The sequence below is a fragment of the Scleropages formosus genome, chromosome 19 (assembly GCF_900964775.1).
Source record: "Scleropages formosus chromosome 19, fSclFor1.1, whole genome shotgun sequence".
Classification (NCBI taxonomy): Eukaryota; Metazoa; Chordata; class Actinopteri; order Osteoglossiformes; family Osteoglossidae; genus Scleropages; species Scleropages formosus.
The window spans coordinates 19,666,893-19,686,299 of NC_041824.1; the positions used below are offsets into that span (position 1 = coordinate 19,666,893).

The 19,407-nt window shown below is 43.4% G+C and overlaps 1 protein-coding gene across 2 annotated transcripts in view; it reads right to left on the reverse strand.

The window, feature by feature from the left end:
• The window catches only part of nav1a (neuron navigator 1a), a 57,322-nt gene that overhangs the window by 20,075 nt on the left and 17,840 nt on the right, over positions 1-19,407 (reverse strand). For both annotated transcript variants that reach the window (XM_018760615.2, XM_018760614.2), the window contains exons 2-5: positions 16,128-16,266; positions 10,421-10,736; positions 3,324-4,089; positions 1,064-1,468 (exon numbers count right to left, since the gene is read on the reverse strand). In XM_018760615.2, the coding sequence (XP_018616131.2) occupies positions 1,064-1,468; positions 3,324-4,089; positions 10,421-10,736; positions 16,128-16,266 (1,626 nt within the window). The remainder of the gene's footprint in view (positions 1-1,063; positions 1,469-3,323; positions 4,090-10,420; positions 10,737-16,127; positions 16,267-19,407) is intronic.

A 19,407-nucleotide genomic window follows, 5' to 3' on the forward strand; every position in this document is an offset into this window, starting at 1 on the left:
GTAAAAGAACAATGTTACATGACTTAATATGTCACAAGTATCAGAAATGTGCTCTCCTGCAGATTTTGTACATGCGCTGTCCTGCTTCACTTAGACACCTGGACACTTCCCTGGCTGGCCTACAGGTGGAGCTCAACACTCCACAAACAGAACAAACAGCTGCTGAACTCTGAATATTTGCACTGATGCTCAGAAGCGGATGGCAATACCAGCGCCTAGGAGCACCCAACTTGATAAAAACACCATGAAGACGTCATGTCAGCGCTACCCAACATGCCCCCTTACAGCCAGTTTCCAAAGAGAGGAGCAATCCTCAGCATGTCCCTACTTGAGGATCTCGGGCTGAGGACAGAGGCATGTTGGGCTCCATGGGTAGGTAGCGTGTGCTCAACCTCAAAAGGCCTGCAAGCAGTCACCAGTTTTCAGATGCTAATTCAACCTGACAACCAGCAGCTGCCAACGGTGCTACAGCCGGGTGGGAAAGACAAACCACCATGCAGCACCACGAAGGCTGTGCATTGCTAAGATGGACATCCTGTGACAGTCTTACAGTGCATCAGAAGATCAAGGCTACAACAGCTTTGACAAAGACGTGCCATATAAGGTCTGGGCCCAAGATTATGAAGTCAAAACCAAAAAAATAAAAATACTTCAAATGCCACCACCAGAACCACTTGAACAAGATACCCTGCAACTAGACACTTAAACTGAACTGTTATTAAAAATACATTTATTCATTTAACTGATGAGCACTGTCTCCAAAGCGACTTACAATGATTTACCCATTGATACAGCTGGGTAATTTTTTCTGCAGCAATTTACACTAAGCACCTTACTTAAGGGTACTACTGCAGAAGGTGGGATTCAGTCCAGGCTCCTTCGGACCTAAGGCAGAAGCTCTACTACTGTGCCATCTGCTGCCCTTAACCAGATAACTAGGAAGATCAATACAGGTGTGAGCGATTAGCTATTATGCCCAGTTGGGTACTTTATTGGCTAGTTTGTGTTTCGTTCTGTGTGTGTTCCTGTAGAGTTAAAAGTGAGCAGCGGAAGAGTGACTTGCCTTTCTGGATGTGTGATGGAGGCTCTGCTGCTGGCAGACCACCGATCTGTGCCCCTCTCATCTTCCCGGGGTGTAGTTCCAGTGTAGCTTGTAGGTGGAGGAACACTCATATGAAGTTGCAATGACTCCATGCTCCGGTGAAGGCCCGATAGGCGCGGGTAGAGCAGGGGTGAAGAATCCCCAAAGCAGTCTGGGGAGTTGACGTTGAGCACAGGCGCTGGACTGGGTGTTAGGCAAGGGGTTCCTGTACCACCAGATGCTGCCAGGTCCTGCAGCTTAGTGTACGGGGGGACCTTGGGCGGGAGCTGTTCCTGGACACCTACTCCGGAGTCCAGGCTGTTTGAGTTTAGGCTATCCAAATGGGCCAGGCTGGGCGGCTTCCCCAGAGACTTGCTGATGGGCGCTCTATAAATTAAACATGAATCAAAGATGTTGGATCAAGTCTGTGGTTGCCTAGCAACACCATAAAGCAGAACTACAAGAAACATACCATCATGTAATACTGCACACTTCCGTAAAGTTGTATTTGAAAAATAAACCAACTATTACAGTTATCTAAAGACTCATTAGGTGCTTCAGTTAGAAGTACTCCTAATTTATTTCCAGTATGAAATATAGGAGACATATGGTCCTGTGTATAAAAAAAAAAAAAAAAAAAAATCAATACCAGAAAGACTTCCTGAATAGGCAGCAAAGCATCTTAACACATCTACATGGTTTCGGGAACAGCAAATGTTTGGTTGACTGCAAATATTATACAATAATTGTTGCTTGCTTACTTTGGCTTGATTTTGAGAGCGCCGATACGAAAATGTGAATTTAACAGCAAGAGCTCAAGCAAAAAGGAAACAGATTCAATGATACACACTTGGGACAGCTGCAGCAGGAACAGCAAGGGAGCGCTACATTTACATTAATTCATTTAGCAGATGCTTTTTCTCCAAAATAACATACTGTACAATGATTGTTAACTAGTATTCAGCTGACACCTTTATCCAAGGTGACTGACCGCGCTAGATACCCTACACTGAACGTTCTACAATCATTCACTCATATGTACACTAGAGCAAAACACACACACACACACACACACACACACACACACACACACTTCACCTGAAACACATGTCTTTAGACTGTGGGAGGAAGCCAGCACACCCATAGGACATCCACAAAGACACAGGGAGAACATGCAAGCTCCACACAGACTAAATAGGAAGCAGGTTCAAATTACCATAGAAGGCCTGCCTGGTCCTGAACACTGCATGTTAATCTGATGCATGACCAACATATACAATGAAAGAGCAGTAAAAGGTGAATCACAATATTATGACTGGTTCACTATGCAGATGATGTTGGAAAGCGCTAACCACATTAAGCTTAAAACAAGTAAAGGACTCTACCCTTGGACAAACAGTAGAACTACAGGACAGGATCAACAAGAAGTCAGAGAATACCTGTGTCACTGGGCAATAATATTACTAACTGAACCTGGTTCATGAATGAAAAGATAGGGAGTTAAGATGCCTTAATGAAGTATATTGAAGCCAATGTCTAATAACAGAAGAAAACAATCATCCTACACACTGATTTAACTAAAGCCCCACTTTATCATGAAAATTTAGCTGGCAGTATAATTACCTAAATATGAACGTAGTGGGAAAGAAAAAAGGTTTAAACCAGATATCACTGTATATTGTCATTAATGGTTAACATTTGTTTCAGTTCATTGGTTGACTGCAGTGAGAAAAGATTTCTCCTCCAATATCAGAGCAAACTCCAAACCCTGCCATTCCAGTATACCTAACTGACCCAACAGAAACAGCTCTACTGATCCAAAGAACCTGGCAAAACTGTAACCATTAAAAAACTAAGTTCAAAACACCAGTAAAGCTCAGCAGAAGAGAAATTAGACCTTTTAGTTATGTGGTTCCATTTTAAGAAAACCACAGTGCCAACTGTTAACATCAGTGTAATAAAAACAAGCTTGCATTTGGATGATCAAGCATAAAAAGGCCAACTGTTCAAAAAGATGAGCCGACAAAGACCCTTTCAGACCCTCAGGGAATTTCCTCATGCATATGCATTGTCTATGCTCCTGATCACACTCATTAAATTGCTGTTGACCACCCTGTTGTCTTGGTTGAATATTCTTCAAAGCGAACAAGCAACCTTCTGATTACAACACTGGATCCTTAATTCTGCACAAATTGCTGCTCTGCTGGAGAAGGTCAAAAGAACAATATAGTGGAGCCAATACCTGTGCGTAGTGGGAGAAGACAGGTCAGAGAGTTTGCCCCCCATTGACTGTCGAGGGGCTGACACTTGGGAGGTAGACTCAGTGGGCACCTGCAAGGGCTTCATTTGGCTGCACTCCGAGTCCGAAGCAACAGCCTTGGCCTTGGCCTTCTCCTTCTCACGATCCGTCTGGTTAACAGGTCCAGGACCGGGGCTGGCACGGCTGGCCACCTTGCTGCTTGGCTCCTTGAGCCGGGAGCCTGAACCCAGGCCGCCCCCAGCAGAGACTGAGGTGGGCACAGGCTTGAGGCTGAGCAGGCTGGCATCAATGCTGCTGCTCACGGGCCGAGGGCTCGGCCGGCCAGTCAGGCTCATGGCACTGGACTTGGCGGGTCGAGGCAGGCTGCGATACTGGATATTGGTGCGGGCATTGGGTGAGAGAAAGCCCTGGTCACAGTTGGATACATCAAGACTTGTCTTGCGACCCCCTCCGCCTCCACTTCCTCCTCCAGGCTTCACAGGGATGCCAGAGGACCGGGGTGTTTTTCCCACAGTGGCTGATCCGCTAGAAATGGTGGCTCCCCCTGCTGTCATCACTGTGGCTGTGCCAGTGGCTGCGGGTGTCTTTTTATAACCAAAAGAACCTCCGGCAGCAGGGCGGGCAATGCCAGAGGGTGGCTTCCGGTGTTCTCCCCGATCCTTCCCTGCATCCGAGCAGGAGCGCTGCAAACCAGAGGTCTTCACTGCCAACTTAGACTTATCCAAGGCTTTCTGGTCACTCTTGGGAGCTGGAAACACACGCACACACACACACACACACAAAACAGCTCAGGCACTTAAAGACAAAGTTAACCCACTCTATTGTTAGAAGTGGTCTACATTCCGGTGTGTTTAGGCTCTTATTACTTCATCACGATGAGTTTTCCAAGCCTGCAAGCTAAAACAGGCTTTAGCTGTTTTGCCTGGGAAGTATGAAAAGACAGATTAAGAACAAAAGTGACCACACCCTCCCAGAAACATGGCTTTGGTACAATGTCCAAAGCAGTACACAGATGAGAATAACAGGAGGAACATATCATCAAACTGCGGAAATCCATTGCCAGGAGCTGCAGTGTTTATGTTCCTGATCACTGTCACATTAACCAACCCAGGTTCAAATGCCATAAATGTTCCCTGACGGTGCTGTTATACATGCTCTCCATCATCACTCCAGTTTAATCGGTCCTGGCTATCAGAAGTCATGTAAAACACATTAACAGTGATTGAATCTTGTGAAAGTCATCTTGCAGATTTTATATTTCCCCCCAAGAGCTAGTGCACAAGCCACAGAAAACCCCATTTATGTACACGGTACAGTATTTATAATAAATAAAAAGTACTATAACATGTAGGAAAACCTATAGTTGCAAAAAAAGGAAAAAAAAAAGGCTGTGAAGCCTTTTGAATTAACTGGATTACCAGTAACAAACAACCTGCTGAAACAAATTGTACTTCTTGTTTATACTAAAGACATCATTTAAACACTCACAGTATAAAGGCTGAAAAAAGTGTTTGAAAGAGTAAACTAAGCTTCTCCAAAAGCTAACTGGAGTCAGGTGTTTGAGTCGAAAAGATGAGACTGAAGGTGTGGATTGAAGATAAAACAAAGATGCCCTTGGGGAAAGGTGGATGAATTGTTGCCCTCTATCTGATGTGTATCTTGAAACAACTTGAAATTCTAAGATGGATCAAGTGATCACTACCAGTTAAATGGATAATAGCACAGACCTTGACACACTCATCTTAAGAGGGTCAGGAAGCCACATACCACAGCTAGTGCAGTTGTTAAACCTGAAACTTTACACTCAAAGGACCCAGGTTGAAATCTCAGCTCCGGCTGTTGTACCCTTATCATGGTACGTACCCTCAATTGCTCCAATAGAAATTACCTCTGATGTATAAATAAGTGAATCAGCAGAAGGAGCTGAATATTAGACACTTCAAAGAAAAGCAACAGATATGTAAATGCACCTTAGGGAAACTATTTGTGCACAGGAATAGAGGGTGGAGGAACCTGTGACAGAAAGATGCATCTTTTACAGTTAGTCTGAACAATGCGTTGACTGTGGCCTAAAACATTGTTCAGACACACATTGTTAGGAAATCTTATTTCCCATGTTTTATTTGCCATTTGCCTAGTTTGTCTACACAGTGGAATAGTTAAAACATGGGGCTACATTAAGCCCTCTTCTAAACCTGACCATACAAGACAACATGCAATGCCACAGGCTACAAAAGGAGCTTTTTGGGGGGGATCTTGAAGTACGGAAAGGAATGGGGTGAGATTTTTTAGTGAAAAAATTTGGAGGCAGAAACTACTTGACTAGCCAAAGCAAGAAAGGAAATGGGAAAATCCTGCAGGAGAAGGCAATGGCAATCCCCATATTTCCTCTCGGTTGGGGGTTTGAAGGCTGGGATGGGGGCCATATGTGGGAAGCACTACTGAAGGAAGGTCTTCATAAGACAGCAGCCAACATGAGGCTCCGTGACCATTCTTAAGATCAAAGTGTGTCAACATCTGCACTCTACATGATCAGTGTAACTGTCAATTACCTGTTTAAACATCTTGGAACTTCAGGTAATTATTTTTGAAGCAAAGTACAATATTGAGTATATATTTCTATATGTTTAAACATTAAACCACACTCACTGCTTTTCTTGGAAAGGGACACCTTTCACCGTAACTTTTTTTATTAGGTGTAGAAAATCATAACTCCCCGACCTTGCACCACACAGTAAAAGCACATTGATGTCTAGGAACGGTGTACAACTCCAAAAAAATAAAAGATGGCCTCACCACATACTAAGTATTTGTACCATGAACAGAACTGCAGTTTCCTGTGGTCCTTCTTTCAATCACATTTACAGACAACTCTCCGAGCACGATTAAAACCATTTGCCGGAGCACATCACACAAGTAGCTGTACATGGAACTGATTACTGATTTAAAATGCTAAGGTAATTTTGACACAGTGTAGTGTAAATTTACGGAGTAGTTAAATGAGTTAAGTGGGTCCAAAAGAAATATGTTTTGAGATGCTCATTCAATGTTGAGAGGGATTCAGGAGTGTTCAAGGGAGAGGGAGATAATTCAGCATATGAGAGCCAAACATCAAGAACATGCGGACCTTCAATTTTGGACCTCTCAAGTATGGGAGCACTGAGATGCTAGAGGGGGGAAGAAGCACGGTTGTCCGACTTCCATAATTCTGGAAAAACAGGTGTCCTCCTCTCACTCACAAAACCATTCATTATAACTTAGATCTCTGGATAATCACAGACACACAATTCAGATGAGAAGCAAATCAGTCAGCAAAGACGTTTGCTGTTTGAACTCCGTCACAATGGTTGACAGAGTCCTTCAAACTGGTCAGCTGCACGATAAAGACGTAGGTTGCTGACATTCACACACAATCAACCTCAAGTTCCTCTTTGGCTCATTCTCCACAAAAAGAGCATTCGTGCTCCAGATGGCTCAGCCAACACACATTCCCAAAGGCCCACACAGATGTTTGAATCTTTAGGCTCTGGTGAAAGTCCAGTGAGTACTTCTGGGGCTCTTGCTGAAAGAGTGCATCTTTCTATACTGATCCCCCCCAATGCAGTCACCATTAGTGTCCACATCTTCAGTTACATAGTGTGGCTATACTATGCATGCATTCTTTTCATCCTGAACATTATGAAACTGCTATTCTATGCCATTGGTTTTGCTTTCCACTTGAAATATTAAAATTCAATTTTACACAAACAGCTTGGATACTTGATGAGTCAGTCAATGTGAAGGCTGGCTATATGCACTGAAGCAAAGAAACACTCTGGTAATCCAGTGTCCTCATCCCAGAATTACAGTCACCTAATCTCAAGAAGAGATTTGGCAGAAGTAATATAGAACCCCAGGGAACACAGTAAAACCTTGATAATAAGTACTTTTACATTTCCAGACAGTTTTCTCTTCACATGGCTGGATTCAGATTTTTATTATTTCCAGTTTTATATGCATTCAACATGCAAAGTTGAGACAGAGCTAAAATGTCAAACATTTTCATCTTCTGCTATTCGTCAAATGAGGGCCAACTGGACAGCCAGTCCACTTCCTCTTTTCCAACTCCCTGAACAAATGTTATGAGTGTTAAAGTCAACACAGCTGCAGCTGTAAACAAGGCCATGCCATAGAAATACTCAGATTATGCACAAAAACCCTCTAAACTGGTTTCAGCCATTTCGTGTTTATAATCTCAGATTCTTGACTGATTAATTATTAAAAATAAGCAAAATTCCAAATGACATTTAATAAAATTTAGATTAAATAAAAATAATTTCCAAGAGCATCTTACACATTGCTAATACTGATCAGTTCCAACATTTCTTTATTAACCAAAGAACTTTGACATGATCCTATTTGATTAAAGTGATAAACATATTTCTCCCCTCATAATCCATAATTTATGGACCGATAAAGACAACACTTAATTTACCAAATCCCGCTGTCATGTTACCATGGCTCCGAGCTAAGAGTTCTACGGGGCCCGTTAAAAAGCCCCATTTTACAATGACATTTAGGAGACATTTTCGTGCCGCTTGCGCAAACCAAGCGAGGGTCGCTGAACACAGGATGACAGATCTAGGAGAGCCAGGGAACATTCCTTAAGCTGTGGCCTTTAATTATAAATCGACGACAGATGTCTCTGTTGTTGAGTGTTCAATGTGGAAGTCAACTTCAAACACAGTCATCAGCATACACACTGACATCTTCATTGACAGGTTTTTTTTTCTTTTCTTTTTTAATAGCACTGTGTGAAAGGTATTCAGTTGAATAAAAGGCCCACTGCATTCACTACAATATGCAGCTCAGAACTCTGATGTGGTTACTGCATTTAAACCACATTAAGAATGTGAGCTAATATGCTGATAAGTAACAGTTAAACAGATGGAAGCATCTATTTTTTCCCCATTTTTCAAACTCTGCGTAGGAGTGCTGTTGTACACAATCTTTTGGCTTTGAGATCATTGCAGGAATTGCACCTGCCCATACAGACAAGGAAAACAAACCCACTCATCTGAGTTTTATCCAAAAAAAAAAAAAAAGCTGACGTGGACCTGGGTAGGAGGGAAGGTGTGTGCAGCCATCACAGGACCACTTAGGTTCGTGGGCCCTTTTAATGCTCTGTCCTTCATACAGTATCAGTGAATAGTGTGAGTAAACATGGGGAACCTGGCCAATAACTATATGGGATGAACCGGACAGAAAGGTGGAAGCAAAGCAACCCACAACCGTCCCACATCTGTGGGAACTGGTGCAGAAACGCTGCGAAGGCATGTCAATCGAATCCGTGCGGGAAAACGGTCAATCAAAACGTTTCATGAGAAAAGTTTCCAACAAGCGTACTTAAAACTTTTGACTTATCAGAGGGCCTAATTCGTTCCTCAGCAACATAAGAACTTCCACACCTACTCTACGCTGAAAATGTTCAAATGAACATGCAGCTTCCAATCCTCTGAAAAACAACCCAGCCATTCACTGTGGAGCTTTAAATGCAGTCCTCCATAAATATCGTACATGTTCCAGCAGCAGGGAGTCCGCTGAGATTAATAACACGGGTTTTGTGTTCAACTGGCAGGAAGGAGGGATGGGTGGAGAAGGGTGTTTTGCAGCAGCACCTCTGGGCAGCAGGCTCTCCCAGTGATTGGGACTGACACGCTGGAAAGAACATCTGCTCTCCTGTATTTAGAAACGGACAGAGTTCTCACCACTGTCCAAATCGCTAACATCCATTTCCGCTACACGGGAAAGAAAAAATTAGTTTGTGAACAAGACTATGGCGAATAAGCTGACGGACGTCTCACATTACAAATGTTTTCATTTCCATCCATCATTTTGGTATAAACCTTTAATGTGAAGTCGTTCATATTGTAAATATTCACTTCCCCAACAACACAGTGCCATTTGATGATTCTTCCTACTTTATAATTTCTAATTAACTGTGATGTGCTTTCATTTTGATACACTCATTCTGCATTCTTCATTACTGTTACTGTACCTTTCCAGAACCTGTCATCATGTTGGATTCTGTCCAAACTATGGGGAAGTTTCAGGACAGTAATAATGCTGCTTGTGCACAAAGTTTAAATGCCTACTGGCGATCAACAGGAGAAACCTGTGGCAATGGAAGCACATACTCACAGGTTTCCTAACTTTACATGTAGAATATCAGTAATAACCTAGGGATGCTCAGATGTGCTGCAGTATATCCACTCCTGACAACTTGGACTATTTCCTGATGTTCCAGGTATGTGTTTGTGTGTGTAGGTGAGTGGTAAGTCAATTCTCTTTTATGCCAAGTGTGTGTGTGAGTGAGGTGCAGCAGGTGGTATAGAGGATAAAGATGCTACCTTGTGCTCAAAGGACCCATGTTCAAGTCTCACCTCCTGCAGTGATACTCTTGGGCAAGGTACTCAGCCTGAATACATCCAGTAAAAATAAGGTGCTGTATAAATGGGCTGTTTGACAGTTCGACAGGGTACAAGTTTGATTCCTGTTCACTCTGTGTGAAGTTTGCATGTTCTCCCCGTATCTGTGTGGGTTTCCACCCACAGTCAAAAGACATGTTTGAGATGAGTAAGTGACTCTGAATTGCCCATAGTGTATGTGTGTGTCGCACTGCCCTGGCATATAGATGAAAAGAAGCATCCAGCACTGAAACAAAAATTGGATGAAAAGGTATCTGTGCTCATTATAAGCTGCCTTGAAGAAAAGTTTCCGCTAAATGAATAAAAGTAAATGTAAAGAGACAGCTGGTAGCGTAGTGGTTAGCGCTACTGACTTTGGATTTAGCGGTTGTAGTTTTGATTCCCACCTCCAGCTGTTGAACAAGGCACTTACCCTAAACTGCTCCAGTAAAATTACCCAGCTGTCTAAACGGGTAAGTAATTGTAACCTTAACATTGTAAGTCGCTTTGGAGAAAAGCATCAGCTAAATGAATAAATGTAAATTATAATAAATTAAAATCCTAAAGAACTCTGAAGAAAAGCTAAAAGTAGATGGAGTGTGTGTTTTGTCAGCAGCTGACATTGGTCCTTACCTGCCACTTTGAGAAGGCTCTGAGAAGTGTGTGTGATGGGGGAGGTGACCCCAACAGGTGGGTTCCGACCCTTTTTGAGAGCACTCGAGTGGCCCAGGCTCTGTGGTTTCTTCAGTTCTCCCTTGCCCTCGGCCTCCTCACTGCCAGCACCGCTGCTCTCTGGGGGGCGGGACTTCCTCCACTTGCCCGAGGACTCCGTCTTGAGGCTACCCGTGTCATAGCTGCCACCCTCGGCCTTGCGGTGTGCCTTGCCGTCCTCGCTGTACCATGACAGGCCGCTCTCCACCAGGGAGCGTTTCTCCGCATCCGTGCGCAGCTGCGTACGTTAAGGGGGTGGGGGGGGACAGGAAGAGGCTGTTAATAACCATCACCAGGACATTTAATCTTTCCCCTTTGGTCTCCAGCTTCCCTTTCATTTCCATTTGCTTTAGCTATTTGTCCCAAGCTGCCTTTCAATTTCAAGAACAGCAGGTGTAAAAATTGCTGCACTTTAATGTAATGAGGTGGGTTTGATTCTGAACAACCTTTTCACGAGGTTGTTCACTGAATAACCACCTTGAACGGCTCCTTCGAGACTTCTGCCTTAATTAAAATGTAAAACTTTCTAGAAACACAAAGAATGGTGCACTTGCCCAATCTGTACATCTTGTCAGCAAAGTGGACAACAATGTGGGATTCTGTGATCTACTCACTTTGCACCTCTGTCAAACTGGACAACTTACTCATCCGTTTCAATAGGCAATAACTGGGGAGTAACAACCCACTCAAGTCTCTTTCTCACAATACAGTAATGCCGTAACATTGCACGGCATAAGCATTGCCCGTTCCCCTCAACCTCACAATAAACTCTATACAGCTTCTGGTCCATGCCATGGTGAAGTTCTGCCAGGACTACTGCAACTCTTTCCTGTTTGGCCTCCTAGTCTCCTCCATCTAACCCCTCCAGATAATACAAAATGTCACTGCATGACTTGTGTTTGACCTGCCAAAGCTTTCCCATGTATTCCCTCCTTGTCTGTCTCCACTGGTGCCTGTAGCTGTCAGTATCAAGTTCAAGACTCTGTTGATGGTCTTGCAGGTCGTAGCAAATCTGCTCCCGAATACTTGCAGGACCTGATTACTTGGTACACCCCAGCCAGACCACTATGCTCCCCCACCGCTGGCCACTAGATTCTATTACAACATGTCCAGAATCAAAAGTACAAGGTGTCTCAGTTTTGGCTGAAATCTGGTGGAATGACCTCCCTCACTGCTCTCCAGTGGGTCTGGGGTTCAAGTCCCACTTGGGGTGCCTTGCGACGGACTGGCGCCCCGTCCTGGGTGTGTCCCCTCCCCCTCCGGCCTTACGCCCTGTGTTGCCGGGTGGGCTCCGGTTCCCCGCGACCCCATATGGGACAAGCGGTTCAGAAAATGTGTGTGACCTCCCTCATTCATCCACAACTGCATCTTCTCAAAGTTCAAGAAGGCTCTCAAAACAACTTTGTCAAACTCCTTTCTCTCCAGAGCTAGCTGTTCCATAAATTTACCTTGCATCCTGTCATTTAGCAAACATTTTAAAACGACAGCGTTAACCTACTTATAACTGTCTACTCATTCATGCAGCTGAGTAATTTTTACCGGAGCAACTCATAGTACGTACCATATTCAAGGAAAATGAAGCTGGAGATGTGATTTGAGCGCAGGTCTTTCAAGTGCAGGGTGACAGCTCTAACCACTACACCACATATGCTAACCCTTACACATAAATAAGGAACTCAGAAGAAGTCTAGACACCCACAGGATATGGTGTCTAATAAATTTTTATACAAGTAGGACATAAAGAATTAATACCTACTAAAAATTTATCAACCCAAAGTGCTGAATAAATTACTTGTTGTTAGACAGCAGCTTGGGAGAAATAGAAGTTAGAGCATTATAACTATCTTTAAGAAGCTGTACAGTGATACTCCACATCCTGCTGGAGGCCCACTGGTTGTGGGTTCAACTATGCATGGGGATTTGGCATATTCTGCCCATGTTTGCACTGGTATCCCATGATGTTCCAAAAACTGATCTGGTGAATCTGTCTCAAATTCTCTGTGCATGTGTGATAGTCTGAGACTGCACATTCAGCGAAGGACTAGTCCTCCAGATCACAATCCTGTCCTTGATAAGCAGTTTCTGAAAATGAATAGAGTGAACCGATGGACTGATTACGCATGTATTGCATATTGAGAAAACAGAACAGTTTTCAATCTATGAAACTTTCCAAAAGGCTTGACTAACTACATGCAAAGTGTGACATACATGTTTGGTTACAGGTAAGTGGGGCCAAGAGTTTGTGCTAAACTAAAGAAGAGCAAACAGATCAGAAAAGAAATAAGGGATTACAGGAAAATTAATTACACATTTGACTGCAATAAAGAGAATGCCTGTGTTTCAGAAAGTAGATTCCCCAAGATGAATCATTTCTGACTGCTTTTAAATAGTGCAGCCACACCATCATCAACAAAAAGCATATTATGAATGAGCAGCATGCTAAAATCTCTCATCAGCAATAATTTGCCCCAAAAAGAAAGAAACCAAAGGCAAAACAAACACAAAAAAGAGAGAATCAAATTGAGCAAAACCTCAACCTTTTTTAAAAACAAGTCTGTCACAAAACTGGCAAGTTTTCCTGTGTAATTTTGTAAGCATTACAGAGCCTGACCCCCTAGGAACATAAGTCCGGCAAATTTACATCTCAATAAGTTTTAAAAAAAAAAAAAAAAAAAAAAGAACAACAAGCTAAGGAAGTCCAATAGACTGATGGAGGGAATTGTATAGTAAAAGGTAAATCTCATTACTAAGTACAATGAGCAGTAAGGAAACACCAGAGGCAGGGGGGAGTTTCAGTTTTCGGCCTGAACTTGTGTTCATCATCGCAGGAGCAGAGCTCCTAGCTCATAAGCACCACACTGCGGCCTCATCTAAACCACCTTGGCAAACGCTGCGTGACTTTGCAAATGAAGTGAATCTGCAAAAGCCCCCAGTGGCAAATGTTTGGTTTATTAAAATCAACAGAGTCGGGATGCGTTGCTGGGATGGGGACAAGGGGGTTGGGTGCTTGTATCCGCCAACCCTGTTTTTTGGCCAAACACTGCTGTTTCTGAAAGTCACTCAAGTTCTGGGTTGTGAGGGGTCCATCACAGCTCCCCCCCTTAGCATCCTGCAGCTGGAGCCCCCTCACTATTACTGCAGTGCTGTTGCAGCATCTCACTCCCCGGCTTTGAAAAAGCTGCGCTTGTGTAGCTGGAGTCTTTCCGCAAGGCGCGTGCCCGATTGTCGCATGACTGCGCAAGGCTCCCGCTTCCTAGACGATAGACATGATGAGTGGGCACAGAGGGCAATCTGTTACAAATGATAATTAACACAATCAGCGGCAGATGAGATGTGCCTCCCGAGCCCCTAGCTAATGAACTGGTAACACAGAAGAGTTTGTGAGTGTGGCTATCCGTGGGTGGGGGTGGAGGTTTACGCATGGCAAGCGCCAACTAGGTGAGGGGCTGCGGCAGAGAGTCGCATAGAAATTGTCGTCGTCGCCAGAATTAATCTGGCTCGCTTATGCGCGTATGGCTTTGTGCGTCAGTGCACCGCATCCCAAGAACAAGAGGTTGCCATGGCAGCGCTGCGGAGCCCGTTACCCGCTGAAAGCATCCCCACAGATATGTGTGATGACAAGGCAAGGAGTCATTGTGCTTCTGCTGGCAGCAAAGAGAACAGCGCAACCTACGTCCACAACACAGATGGAGATGGTTCTGCTTAAAAAGGCTCTCGGAAGATGAAAATTGAAGAGGAACAGATTACACTGGATTCCCAAATTTGGAACAGGAAGTCTGTAACAGTTTGTAAATCTAACCACTATACTACAAACATTAAAGGTTTTATTATAATAATAATAATAAGAAGAAGAAGAAATTTATTCTTACGTTAGGTTGTGTTTTGTTTTCTAAAAATCTCAGATAAAGCTACACTGATACCTGCCTGTCCTATGCAGGCTGACTGTGTTCCAGAGGCAGGGAACACTGTGGAAAGGACACCGGTCAATTGTTTTATCATCTTAATCTTTGATAAACAACATGTGCAACATTCATCAGCATCTACTGTTATTATCTGTACAATCAATAAAAGCCTACCAAGAGATGTACTGTGATTTATTAATTGGACAGATTCTGTTAAAGTCTCTTCACTATAAAGCATACAGATTGTTTAAGGAATTTTAACATTTTAATTAAATTTGTCACTGGAATGAAATTAAAATGACTGAAAATACATCACATTGCCTCCACGAATTCACATTTAATACTGACTGTGGCATGATTTATTCCGTTAAAGTGTGCAGCACTCATTTTCATGTTATTGATCAACAGAGCTCTCAAACACCAGAAATGAGTTGCAAGCACTGGAATTCAGTTGTCCCACACTCTTACTTTGAGTGCTCTTTACTGCCAACTAATGTCTGCACATGGAAATGAAGGTGAAATTCATTCTACAACAAATATATACAGAATACTAAACAAAATAAAAATTTAAAATACTGGCATTTTCAAAAATTCATAGCATTAACAACACTAGGAACCAATGTACTGAAAGTTAAACTAAGCTGTGCTCACTTTACAAAGTTAACCTAAGGTTGACACCCAGGTGAGAGGGGCAACAGGTGTAATTAGTTACACACGCAATGTTGGCCCAAAACGACCCCATTCTTGCTTTGTCACCCTGTTCACAATCTGCTTGATTTTACAATAAAGTTATTGGACATGGCTGAGTCCCTCCATGCTGCTTCCCGAAAGAGTGACACAGAACTAGTGCAATGCCCCTCAAAGATGTGAACATTTTGGTCACTAAGGAATTTGGTATCAGTCCTCTGAGCAGCATCCAAGGAAGTCTTGAATGAATTGAAGATGTTTGGCATGAGCAGAGCGGTGTTGAATCACACACTTTCAGCTTAAGGCACAGCGGTACATACGGATTTTATTGTTTGATTGTCACATCGTAAATACTGGTGTAACAGAGAGGTGGGTGGGTGGAGGTTGTTGAGTCTGTAGGAGGCACTTATTCTTCTGTGATCCTACCACAGGAGTTGCCCACATTCGGTGGCCTGGAAAGGTTCTCACAAAGAGACCTTACTCTTAAAAACGACAAGTAAAAACCAGCTCTGCTCCAGCTCTCATAGGCCGTGTACACCTGCTGTGGGAGTGCACTGATGAGGAAAGGTGCAAATGAAATTGGGCCTATGTGTACACTAGAGGTCATTTTGGCCTTTCGATCCCTCATCAGTGAAGACACTCTAGCTTACCGAGTCCACATGCTTGCTGTTCCACCACATTTTACATAAAACTGATTTCTGCTTTGAGTTCATGCACCTAAACAGCTTAATCTAGTACAGGATATGCACCTGCGCGTATCAGTGCACTTCAATTATCTATCCTCTAAAGAATATTGGACAGTTTCTTTGAAATGCAGCTACTGTACCATTTCAAAGCAAATGAGTTAAAATAAATTGACCTTCTATGAATCAGACACCTCTGATGACCTTTAGCTCATAATATGCAAGGATGTGCTTTTTTTTTTTTTTTTTTTTCTTTCCATCAGTGTACTGAAGGTCAGATGGTATTGCATACTTTAGCTCGTGCAGCAAGAAGAGCCCAAAGCCTGCACTGATCAACCCCTCCACCCCGTCACTTACCACAACGGCAGAGTTGCGTCGGGAGCCAACAGGCGTGGTGGGCAGAGAGTTGAGGGATGAGCTGGCATTGAACTCCTCGGAGCTGAGGTTGTCCGAGGCATCGCTGAGGCCACTGCTGATGGAGCTGCTCTCATCCCAACTGGAGGAACAAAGGAGGAGCTCAGTCTTAGCCAGGAAAGGAGGAACATGGTCAACCTTTCTATCACATGATAAAGGTATTTTTGTTCTCTAAACACATATAGACCAACATTTCAAATGCATGAAAATTTGCTCTGGGTAAAAATATAGATGCAAAACAAGAGGGTGACCACAGCCTAGAACATGATTTATTAAATTTGGCGATGCCTTTCTCCAGAGCAACTTACAATGTGAGGTTTATCTACAAAGTTTCTTACAATGATTTGACACTTTAGGCAGATAATTTTAACTAACAATTAAGGACCAGCACCTTGTACAATACCAAAAGGTGGGATTTCAAGCTGGGGTCTTTTGACTACACTGCCCCTACACTCCAGATGTCATTGCAACCAAGTTCAACAGTTCATAAAAAGTCTGAAAGATCATAAATGACCGACTACCAGCAAAAAATTCCCTCTGGCACCGATCACACTCATATGACTTATAAATGCTAACTCCAGGTTTAAGAGTCAAACACTCAACCTATTCTACGTGTAGCATACTCTCCGTTTTTACGGTTTCAGCCATAGACGGCGCGCAAATTATGACCCACTCGACATACTACTGTGCATGCTGCAGGCAGACACTGGTGATGCATGGCGCGAGTCTGCACCGTGATTTAGCTGCTGTGATATAGCCCCCTCCACACCTTACAAACATGCCAACAAGCCAGCCGAGACCAAGATGATGAACGACTGGTTTATTGGACCATTCGGCCCCTCGGCAAATGCATGGTGCCACACTTCACTCAGGAGCAGTAAAATAAATCATGGCACTTTCGCATCCATTTTTCACATCTCAGGTCCTGAGTACACTTGTACTCAAAATGAATACATAGACAGGATCCACCCCCATCATTTCTCAATAAATGTAAGGAGCAACACAGTATTACAAATGCATACCAATGTAATATGCAAGCAATAATAAATCTATCTGTATAGTGGATTTCAGAGCATGGCGCTCAAAGGGCTCTCTAGCTACAGAATACACCCAATGACACAAACAGAATACGCAAAGCCTCAATATGGTTCCATAGTTTTCCGAGAGACTGATGGAACAATTGGAAAGAGGTTGGGCAAAAGAGGATGTTCTGCGAAGGTCAGTTTCCACTCTCCTCTGTGTGACCAGGGTGAAGTTTCAGGTTGGGTACACCCAAAAGCCACCCCATGAGCTGCCACCATGGAGCACTATAACACAACACTCACAAAGAGAAACTTTTTTCTTTTCCAAGGGCTGTTTAATGACAGAGGGAGCAGAGCATGTACAGTAACCTCTGTTTAAGACTCTCGACCCGGTCACGTCTCATTCTGCTTGTTAACAGCTGCGGGAAATATCCATGACAGCTGCTGCCGAGGCCCTGTACTACAGACGAAGCTCCAGGGGAGCAACCTGTGCTGGATGTAGTGAGGTTGGGCTGGATAACACTTTCCACACGGGCGCCTCTGCAGGTCACATCAAAGCCTGGGGATACTCCTCAGAAAGAGGGCTGAGGACAGACCAAGGAGGGGACGATGCGGGTAGGAGGATGCTTCATAAAGGAAAGTGTTCGGAGTGACATTTCAACTGAAATACACCCCTGTGCTAACCATTTCGAGCAGTCATGAAAATCAAAGCTAGGACACCAAGGGCTGTGCATATGGAGGGTAAAACCTCAGAAGTGATGCAACAATTCAAAGTGAGAATATGCTGCTTCCCCAGAACTGAACTCACCCCCCACCGCTGGGCCAGAAACAGCAGGAAACAGTGGCATGACACATTTAATATGCCTACCACATGCAAATGAAGACCACCACCACCCTGTCTGCAATAAATCATTTCTCTTGCAAACAGATTGCAGCCCCTCCAATCACCCCATTGAAATGCGCTATTCTGTACTGTGTCTGCCCTATGTAGTGCTCTACTTCTGTCATGTCAAATTCATATCTTACTCCTTACCCTTTGATAAAACAGTATTGTCCCATTTCAGCATTGCTATCAACAATTACTTTGAGTGTTGCATTAAAAAAGCCAAACCTGCCGCATATGAATATGCAGAAAGGAATTAAGAGTCCCACAATTCCTCCACATGTGCCTTAAATAGTTAACACACAAGCATTATCAATCTGATAAATATGGAAATGAAACTACAACCATCTTTGACATGTGTACAGCGTGAGGGCATCTTGCTGCAGACATGGACACTGCAGGTCTCCACGTCGTTCAATAAGAGCCGAGAAAATGAAAGCGGCGAGCCACGCGTTTTGCAGCACCGCCCGAGGATTAAGGGAATCAGTGCCCGGCACGGATCTCGTCGCAAGGTCTAGCTCACAAAAACCCCTGTGCCGCAAACATAAGAGGAAACATTCAAACTTTTAGCTCTGCAACTTTGAAATTCTTTGCTATTGAAGAGGGGGGGGAACAAAAAAAAAAAAAAGTCAGGCAAAGACTCCTGCAGAGCTACGTTGGTTACAGGGGACTCAAGATGCTCCACATCTTGGAAAACGACAAAGGGGGCTTTCGGAATCTCCACCGACACCTCGATACATCTCCAGAGACCATGGAACTTGCACTGGACAATTACTCCAAATCCTTCAAAGTAGACTATTTACCTGAAGGGGGGTAGCTAGCCAACCAAGATCAATCCAGTTTATGTGGCAGTGGACTGTCGCCCCCGCAAAAGGTTTATTTTCTTCAGTCTGATGTCAGTTTTGACTTTTTGTTTGTTTTTCTCTCCTCATCTAACTGGTTACTTCATCATAAAGTGTTTGTGATTAATTCTTATATGTATTGATCTATTCACTTCTTTAACTCTTTCCCCCCTGGGATTTTAGTTGTACTTATTACTTTTAAACATGTTACATGTGACTGCTTGCCATTAATTTTATGTGAAGCACAGCAAGAACACCGTCTGCCTTTGAATAGAGTAGACTCAAACTGTATGTCACTCTATGTTTCAAAAGACTTGTATGAAAAGAAAGTTATAAATTTAGCCACTAAGAAAGGATAACAGGAAGTGCATTCATTACTTCCTGTATTAGCTGTACTACTCTGATCTGTTGTTCTGCCAGCTGTATTGTGAGGTTCTTATCTTGTAGTCCAACACAGCCCCATGTGGAACTTCAAA